The sequence below is a fragment of the Trachinotus anak genome, unplaced genomic scaffold (assembly GCF_046630095.1).
Source record: "Trachinotus anak isolate AG129_WGS33_773 ecotype Australia unplaced genomic scaffold, CSIRO_AGI_Tana_v1 ptg000003l, whole genome shotgun sequence".
In the NCBI taxonomy this organism is placed as follows: Eukaryota; Metazoa; Chordata; class Actinopteri; order Carangiformes; family Carangidae; genus Trachinotus; species Trachinotus anak.
In genome coordinates this window covers 19,141,732-19,151,339 of record NW_027273854.1, presented here as the reverse complement: position 1 = coordinate 19,151,339, position 9,608 = coordinate 19,141,732, and the positions used below count along the sequence as shown (strand labels likewise).

Sequence of the window (9,608 nt, the reverse complement as noted above, 5' to 3'; positions counted from 1 at the left end):
ATCTTTGGGTTTGCATACAAAGTGGCACTTCCCCCTCCAAAAACCCTCTCTTGGTAGCTATTGGTTTCAGTTCAGGAATTTCAACACATGCCCCAGCAGACCACAATTGACAAAGCTCAGTCAGTCTTATGAAATGCCTGTAGGCTGTAGGTGAAGTCTCCAGACACACAAGCAGAGAATATAAAAAGCAGCACAGTGCAGATATGGATATGCCAGCAGGTTAGGGTGCCACGTACATGAAAAGCTTGACAGAATCTGTGTGAACACTGGACAAGCTGCCAGCAGCAGTCTAGTAAATATGTAACAGAAAGATAGTGTATATTGAAATAGACCAAACCACAATAAACTAGCACTGAACCATATGTGCAGCAGGTTTATGACGTTCACTGCAAACATTAGTGATAAGAGAAAAATCGGCTGTTCCCTCCCAATATGGCGCAGTGGGAGAGAGGCCGTCTCCACATATGCATACACGTTCATACACTAAGAGGATACACATTCACTGTAAATGGACTGGCTGCACCACATACCTGCATTTGTTCTGATCTGTGGTGATTACCTTTCCAAGAACTGCCCTCATCTGCCGTAGGACTGCCAGACCTCTGGAAAGAACAGCTTGTGGTTATGGAGATAATCAAAGCTAATGAGCAAATATAGAAACCTCCCGAGTTTCACATCCACAGACTTTTTCAAATCAGGTGTATGGTATGTGGAAGATGTGGTTAAGCATTAACAAACGAGGCAGGTGAGAATCACAGAGCACAAACACTGAATAACATTGTATGGGGGGGGGCTCTTATTGCAGTGCACATACTGCTGTATCGATTTAAAGCCCAATTACCAGCACTTCATGCCATTCTCTCTGTCGTGTCTCTCTGTACTTTGAGATCTCAAAAATACAATTAGGATTTCGATCATCCTTACTGGAAAAACAGAAGAAGAGCATCCTGCCTTTTTTACTAATCAAAAATTCTGCCAGAAATGTTTGTTTTTTTTTTCAAGGTTACTCCAATGAAACCAATGTTTCCTTCACCCAAACTAGCCTACCTGCAATGAGGTGGAGGAGTGAGCCCGAGATAGATACCCACTGCCGCTATAGTGCCATTCTCTCTCAGTGTCTACTGTATCTTCCCACTCTCTGGATGGATGTTTGCTCAAGGAGTGGCTGGAACAGCAAAGACAGGTTATCATAGTGTTTGGTCAAATCTATCCAATCTGATGGTGCAGAAGAAGTAAAGTGATCGAGATTTAGCATAGGGGTGTGATTTTACACACCTGAAATGCCATGAAAATACATGCAATTGGACCATTTCAGTATGTAACATTAACCACAGTACAATATTTTTGCCAACACCAGTGCTTCCTTGTGCTTTAATATAAGTCTGACCTGGCTGGTTTGAAGAGTTCCTGTCTCCGAGAGGGCTGCTGGTTCTGAGGACGGCCCTTGTGGCCCGGTCCCTCCCTCTGATGGATCATTTTGACCTTTGGCAGGTTGGCCATCATAGCGTATTCCTCCCTGTTCCTTCCCGTGGACCCCACTGACAGTTGGCCCGACTCTGAGGACTCCATGGAGCTCTGGGAGGAGGTGTGCGTCTGGATTTGAGTCCGAGGTGAAGGAGAAGGGCTGCGTGTGCGGTGGGAGGGCCTTTTGTCATTAGGAGAGGGGCAGCAATCCTCGAAGACGTGTCCACCAACTCTAGGTCTGATGCTGCTGGGGCTCCTGGGTGCTTCCAAGGTGACGAAAGCTGTTCTGCTGCCATTTGTGGTCTGTCTAGAGGGTGAAGCGGCACGAGATAATGAAGAGCTACGAAGGGAATGAGCTGATTCCCGCCAGGAGTGTGGTGAGTGTTTGGAGTCAGATTTTGAGTCATTGTCTGTGTTTTTCCTCTGGAAGGAACGGCTGGAGTCTCCATTAGAGGTATTTCTGAGAAATGAGTAAACCAGCGGGTCCCTGTTGCCCTTTCCAGAGGGAGAAGAGTTGCGGCTATTGTGTCTCTTGCTGTTTAGAGAGCTGCAACTTTCTGTTTTCCACAGTGAGTGCTGTTCAGGAATGTCATAGGTATTCCTTGAAGGCAACGAGCCGTGGATATTGTGAGTTCTGACAGAACTGTTTCCTTCAGACTTGCGGAGCAGAGACTGAGAAGGAGCTTCATAGCCTCTCCTCGAAGGCGAGGAGTTACGGCTTTCACGACTTTGGCTGTTTAATGAAACATTGGTGTCTGTTTTCCTAAGTTGATACTGACCAGGGGTTTCATGGCCTCTTCTTCCAGGGGAAGAACAACGGCTTTCACGACCTCCACTGCTACCAACAGCGCTCGGTTCGGTCTTACGGAGTATAGATTGACGTGGTGCGTGATGAACTCGCCTGGGTGGAGACATAGTGGCACTTTCATGTTCATGTTCTTGATCATTCAGTCCATTCCTTGCTGTTGAATTTCGCAGCAGAGCCTGGCTTTCAATATCATAGCCCTCCCTTATGGGCGAGCCACAGCGTCCACTGTGACCACGTCTGTTCAGAGATAGAATTGATTCAGATTTACGAAGGACAGATTGGCTAGAAGAGCTGTAATTTCTCCTTGTTGGTGAGGAACTGTGACTGTCACGACGACTCTGTGAAGTTCTCCTAGATGGAGACGAAGTACGACTGTCACGCCCACGTCCATGTGGTGACCTGCTGGTGGTTTCAGTTTTGCGAAGAGGCATTTGGCCTGGAGGGTTATAGTCTCTCCTTGAGGGAGATGAGCTTCTGCTGTCATGACCCCGACCACTAAAAGACCCATTTACTTCTGTTTTCCTCAAGGCACTCCTAAAATCAGAAATAGTGCTGGACTGGGATTTGACTGAACTAGCAAACGATTTGAAGTTTCTTGGCAGAGTTCCTGACTCAACACTTCGAGCATGAGTGCTTTGCAAGCAGCTTCTGGATCGTGGTTCTGTCCCTTGTGACCACCCTCCACCATCAAAGTTATGCCTGCTGAGGGAAGCAGTGGATTCACTGCGTCTGAATGGTAAATTTCCACGTGAGGGAGAAGAAGAGCGGGATTGCAGAGCTGAGCTTTGCCTTGAGGAATCATAACGTCCTGATTGCTGATAGGAAGAAACGTGAGATGAAGGGTTTCCCCGGCCATACGAACTGCTGAGACCCTTTCGGCCTGGTGAGGCCAGTGACTCTGCTATCTTAAAAGGAGTAGGACTCGGAGAACGGGGGCCAACTTGCGCCTCAACCTCTATGGCAATTTCATAGGGGTCAGGAGGAGGGATTTCCACAGGGAGATCCTCATTTAGATTTTCTGGTATCTGCCTTTCAGACGCCACACAAAGATTAGGGTTTCTGAATGGGATGGTATCTTTGGGCTCAACATTTCTGCCGCTGAAGATGGGATGTCCTCTCTCAAAATGGCGGAAAGGACCAGACGGGCTGTTATCACGAAGCGAACGGGCACCCGCTGCTCTCCCCAGGGAGAAGTAGCCACTTTCACGTTTCTCTCTGTCTTCTTTTATCCCTAGAAGAAGAAAAAAGGAGTCAGGCAGTGGGACAGAAATAGAAAGAGGGAGGGATAGCAGAAATAAGAGATGCAAACATCAAAGTTCAACTACTGAGCAACTACCAGAGGCTTCCTGACACAAACTGAGCTATATTGCATTACTGATAATTGCTCAGGGACACCTCAGCTGGTGACATCAAAGAGCATTGCCAAGTAAAGAACACCTTTGGCTGTAACTGGATATGGATTGGTCAAGTGCAGTAAGTCATAGGTTTACTAAAGGCTCGGTCTACTGGTCCACAGGACTTGAAATAGAATATACAAGGTCAGCCTTCACGTACCTGATCGCCTGGTGAAGCCGTCTCGACTCCGAGCTTCTTCCATCCATGCCCGAGGGTTGGCCCGGTGGGGTGGAGGGTCAAGCCTGGTCATGTCGAGTTTGGTCGGACGGCGATGGATCGGCAGGTATTCGTCCTCTGCACTGATGGAGCTGCTGAACTCCTGGTAGTCGCTCTGGTCACGACAGCTACATGGAAGAGGAGATGTGAGAAGAATGACAAGAGAAGAGGTGGAAAGGTGAAAGATTGATAGAGTGAAGGGCCAGAAGGAGGGGAGAAAAGGAAGAGACGAAGAGGTGGAGGAATTTAATCTGTATAATATAAATTTCATAGAGAAACTTGGCAAGCGCACCACACAACTTGACAGTTTTGGGTCTGAGAACCTGGTGAATAGAACTGGTGAGACTACAAATATGACTACTCACTACAGTGCTTGCCAATGTTTTTAAATGATTAAACAGTACTTGTAATGACATTCCACTAAAACAGTCTACGAGACATGTCTACAATAAACTCAAATCTCTTATTATCAGTGCTCCCACCTGTCAGTGCTGTCGTCGTCGCCGTCACAGATGTAAAGCTCACAGTCAGGGCTCAGGATGCACAAAGAGCTCTCCCCATAACCTAGACCGCCTCCACTGACATCACAGTAGCTGCTCACCACCGACAGAGAGTCAGAATCCTCCTGATAGGATGACAAGGCAAGACACGGGCCAATCACAATGTCGCGGCGAACTCCATCTCAGGAAGAAGCACTGATGATGCTCCTCACGACGACTGTGCCTCCAAACCAGGGTAATGCTTAAAAAATGTCATGACCAATCCTCAGGCAGCTTTCCTTCTTAGCATATAGGTTCACAGTGAATACGCAGTGACTTTACATCAGAGTAGAAATGTGCATACATAACAATCCTAGATCTGTGTGTCTGGCTCCATCTCTTAGAGTAAAGTGTTAGCTGAATAGTGTCTGTCCTCTCTGACACACACTCACATGTTCAGTCTGCTCTTCGATTAGGGTTACACCTCTGTAACTTGACCCGGCTTGTGGCTTTCCTTATTAATATTTCAGCACTTTTTTTCGTGCCATAAACCCTTCTCTTGACATAGATTGTTGTAAAAAGGATGTAAAACGTGTCTGTTAACGTGAGTGACTGCCACTGATCTCTACTTCTTTCAGGAAATTGGAGGTATGGTATTACAAAGGATCTTCAGTGCTACAGTTCTATATCCACCATGTTTTGAGATGCATTACTGTCACCCGACAACTGCAATTATGTCATGGAAGTAGGGTAAATAGACAAATGTAGAGTTGTCACAGTTTTATTAGAGTAAACACGCCCGTCCTTTCTGTACATTACTCCTTTTTCTAAAATTTCAAGTGATTCCCGCGAGGCCAGTAAGTGATCCAACTACATTAATTTATAATAGGAGCCACTGCTACCGCCCTGCTCCTCACCGTTACCTCTCATTCTCCGTCTCTGACCTTTTCTTCATTTACTCACAAGCAACAAAGACACACACATGATCCCACTAACTGTGTTTACATGTTCAGCGTGTGAAATGGATAGAAACTTTGATATTTTACACTACCACAGACACACTGAACACAAATATTTTAAATTCCAAATTATATCATGAAACTTTATACATCATTTCTGATCTGCAAGAGAGATAAAAAACCGGATCAAGCAATGCAGTAGAATCTCATTTGTGTTTCCCTTGACTGAGCATCTAACCCCCAGTGTATTGCTGCCTTGGTGACATCACCTGTGACCTCTAATGCTCTCTTCCTGCCTCTCTTCACGTCGAGCTAATCCCATCACTCAGCACATATTCCGCTCTTGTGCCCATCTCTACCCTGTTACCTAGCTGCTCTGTACATCTCCCTCCTCCCTCTTCCCATGTTGCTTCTCTTCTTTCTTACCTTGCTGCTGGTGGTGTCTCTTTCCTCTGCCTGGGATGGGATTGGTGTTAACAACTCTCCTTTGCCTGCCCCAATCCCAGTTCCAGTCCTGTTTATAGCCCCAGTTCCAGTGTCTGTTGTGGATTTCTGCTGTGGTGCTATCTGGGTGCTCTCCTCTGCGCCGGCGTGCAGGTGCCTCTGGCGCAGGCAGTCATGGCAGCGGGAGGGGTCGAAGATGTTGGGCTGGAACTTGGGGCAGATGGGCTCGTCGCCTGAGAGGGGCATGGTGGGTCCGGAGGGGGAACCTGCCTGCTCATTACATCCCGCAGAGAAAAACTGAGAAACAGTAACATAGGGTCGAAGAGCAGTGTCGCAGTGATATATACTGTAAACCAAACAGTATCAACATAAACCAAACTCCTCTGTATGGATAAATGGAAAACCGTTATGATGACTAAACCACTGGAAATTGTTGCAGTTAAAAAAAGTTTAGTAGTGTTATGTACTCATGCATGTCATCAGTAATATATATTTTGAAGAACTTGCAGAGCATCTTTCACACACAGTGTACGGTGACATAAGAACAAGAAAAACATGCAATAGTCTCGTTTTAAATATTGCAAAGATAATTGTACATGCTGCTGAGTCTGGCTGTGACACTGCATCACCGCAGACAGGTGTAAGCACAGAGCAGCAGCTCACACTGAATACTAAAGAGGTTCTTTATTTCATGGTTCATGCTAGATCTAAAGCAGAACTGTTTGGATAGGTGATAACTAATCACACTAGAGGACAGTGAAACACAATCCAGCCAAAGCTGCACACAGAGGAGGATTAATGCCAACCACAAGACACACGCACAGTAATTTCACAGCTTTCACAAGCACCACTGCCTGCAATGATAAGAGGGAAAGGTGAATGAACCTATTAAGACAGGGTTTGTTTTTTTTTTTGCAACCTCTTGTGATGGCTTTGATAGAAAAATGTGAAATGAATTGATGAGCATTACCTGACAAGAGAAGCTCCCGCTGTCAGCTCAATTTAGAATATGTCATGATGAGTCCGAGGATAAAATGCCCACCAAACCCTCATCAGGCACATGCCTCCTCTTCTCCATGCTCTCTGTGCTCTCAAGCTGCCAAACTCTCAAATCAATCCGATTGGCTGCTCCGACAATGAGTGAAACTGAAGCATCCATGACGGCCATGGTGGCTCTCAGTTAACACAGCGGGGAGCCCGTAGGACACGCAGACCCAGAGCCAACATGGAGCCAGTGGCCCGCCGCTTCCTGTATTGAGCGGTTGTATTAAATATCATGGGCTTTAGAAAGCAAAATGAAACGCTCATGCTAGTGACAGCTGGCACACGCCGGCTCAGGTTAACGTAAATAAATAAACACTGGTCATGTGGGGTGGGGTGGGGGGGTAACATACATTAAAACCGATGGCTGTGTGGTTTTAGGTTCTTCATGTGAACAGTGACTAAGATGCTCTAGGAGAAACAGTGGTCAGTTCTCCTTTAGATCCCACACAGGTAATACTGAGCAATGAGGAAACACAGAGCTAAGGGTTGATTTCCTCATGTTCTAGAGAGGATGTTGACAACAGCGTCAGGTTTCCTATCAAACAATCGACCACAGGGGGACAAAATTCCACACAGAGCACACTGACAGTGTGTCACATATGGCTGCAACAAAAGGCGACTTGTTAGCAAGGTTAATATTTCATTCAATCACAATTTCAGTAAATATGGTAAAGTTTATTTTAAGAAATAACACTACAAAAACAGCTTTGCTTTGAAAAATGTACAAATTTGAGCTCAAGATTTCAAGTGGCAGGTACTGTGGAAATATTGACATAACAGAAGGTCCAACATGGTGTAGACACTGAGCGTCCACATCAGCTTGTGTCAACTTTCAGTACACACTTGTCCTGCTCAAATACAGGAGCATAAATCTGACACAAGGCGTCAAGTCTCTTCACAGTTCAGACCTTACATAGTATTTTTACACACAGACTCTTTCAGTCCTGATGATGCACCCTCTTTCCAGTCTGTCGACGCCTCTGCCACTTGCTGGTCCTACCGGCTCTCTTTTTAGTCTCTGCGACACCACGCCTCTTGTCTGTCGGACGGCCTCGTCCTCTTCGGCCTTCCTGCTTCCCTTTCCTCTTCTGCTTGCTGGTGCAAGTGTTGAGCGACGCCATTAGGGAGCGGATCCTGCAGCAGCAGGGGAGAGAGAGGAAAAAAAAAAAAAAAACAGCTGGAGTGAGAGGGTCTGGAAGATGACAGGCAGACAAGTTTAAGAAACATCTGCCACCGCTGTGTTTCTGGGGCGTACAGCACATTTAGCAGCAATCACAGTGTGCATGCATTTCTGCATTCACTGAGGTTTCTTAATCCAACATTTAAGTTATAACATATACAAATGACATCTGACGAAAAGCCAAAAGGAAAACTAGCCACGTTTTATCAGGCTAATATATTGAGACCTGCATGATGAGCAGCTTACTTTTTATTCATGATTGGGTTGCCTGCTTTTCTTGGCATTGCATTCGTTTTCTGCTCCTCTTCCTCCTTATTTTCTTCATCCTTGCTCTCCCCGTTATCCTTCAAAGCAAAGATTTTCAGTGTCAATATCGTTTTATTGCCATCAGTATCAGTTATGGCTTTCCTTCAGGGAGATCATGAAGGCTCGAGGCTCATCAAGAGCACACATAACGTCTGCTAGGATGAATTGAGGCTTGTCGATCTACCTGATGTGCGGCAGGTCCAAGCAGGTGAGCCCCAGTGAGGTCAAGATCACTGATGGTTGTGACGGTGACAGTGTGGTTGGGGTGATCGTACTGTACAGACTCCGTTGTACTGGTTATTGCATCCTCCAGATCGTCTTCTTCACACTCCTCTGAAAGATTAAATCGGGTGAGGAAAAAAGCAATCAGTGCAATTTCTCAAGAGCTACTAACTGGTAAAATGACCTGCTGACTAACTTTAACTCACCCAGAGCTTCTGTCCTCTCCTTCAGCATCTTCATGTATTCTTTATGCCTCTAAAAAAAGATAGCCCAACATAACATCAGTACATCCTTTCCTTACGTACTCGCACAGTTCCTGATCTTTTATTTAACACTTACCTCTTCTCTGACTCTGATTTGCTCTTCCTTGATTTTCTTACGAATTTCTGCTTCTGCTGCTTTCCTCCTTTCCACCTTTCGCTTATGGAAACCAGTTAGGTAGTCACTGATGGATGAGAAAGGGACGAAACTTAAGAAACCAGTCACCTTTTTAAGTCTCTGCAGGTTAATATATCTTACAGGATATGTATGACAGAAACATTGTATGTTTATTTTTTTCAGTGAAATCTGTTGCTTACAATTCAAACTGATACCTAAATGCTTCAGAGTTTAAGGAATACTTATTAAAACTTAACTATATACTGTTCTGCACTGTATATACTTATTTCAAAATATCCGCACTTACTTGGTTTGAGTTAACTCTGCCATAAGACACCCTGCACTTAAATGTTTTCAAAGTAACAGAAATACTTGGCAGAATGCTAATGCTAACCCTACTGAAGCAGAGCAGTGACAGCTAATGCTAAGATGCTAGCTAACAACTGCTATGTTAAAAACTGTTATCAGGAGATAAACTTACTTTCTCTCTTTGTCGTCAAACATTACGATGCATTTGTTTTCTCTTTTCTTCGACCCTGCCTTGAACTTCGCCTTTTTGGATCCATTGTTGTGTTTTTTTGCGTTTTTCATGTTGTGCACGTGAGTTTACTCTTGGCTACTTCCGGCTTCTCTTGCTAAAGAGCACACCAATTATCTTTGTCCGGCTAGAAACAAGGACTCATTGGTCTTAAAGGATCCGCTCAACCTAAATG

At 45.3% G+C, this 9,608-nt stretch overlaps 2 protein-coding genes across 2 annotated transcripts; both read right to left on the bottom strand.

The window, feature by feature from the left end:
- Positions 1-476: 476 nt before the first annotated feature.
- Positions 477-7,000, bottom strand: LOC139609218 (micronuclear linker histone polyprotein). Its single transcript, XM_071463514.1, has 5 exons — positions 4,366-7,000; positions 3,827-4,011; positions 1,388-3,503; positions 1,048-1,165; positions 477-602 (listed from the first exon to the last, which is right to left on the bottom strand). The coding sequence occupies exons 2-5, from the start codon at positions 3,915-3,917 to the stop codon at positions 477-479; spliced, it is 2,451 nt and encodes an 816-aa protein (XP_071319615.1). The 5' UTR covers positions 3,918-4,011; positions 4,366-7,000.
- A 463-nt stretch (positions 7,001-7,463) lies between these two features.
- Positions 7,464-9,558, bottom strand: nol12 (nucleolar protein 12). The gene is made up of 6 exons (XM_071474413.1): positions 9,377-9,558; positions 8,857-8,962; positions 8,724-8,772; positions 8,480-8,628; positions 8,236-8,333; positions 7,464-7,943 (listed from the first exon to the last, which is right to left on the bottom strand). The coding sequence occupies exons 1-6, from the start codon at positions 9,484-9,486 to the stop codon at positions 7,748-7,750; spliced, it is 708 nt and encodes a 235-aa protein (XP_071330514.1). The 5' UTR covers positions 9,487-9,558; the 3' UTR covers positions 7,464-7,747.
- Positions 9,559-9,608: the final 50 nt, after the last annotated feature.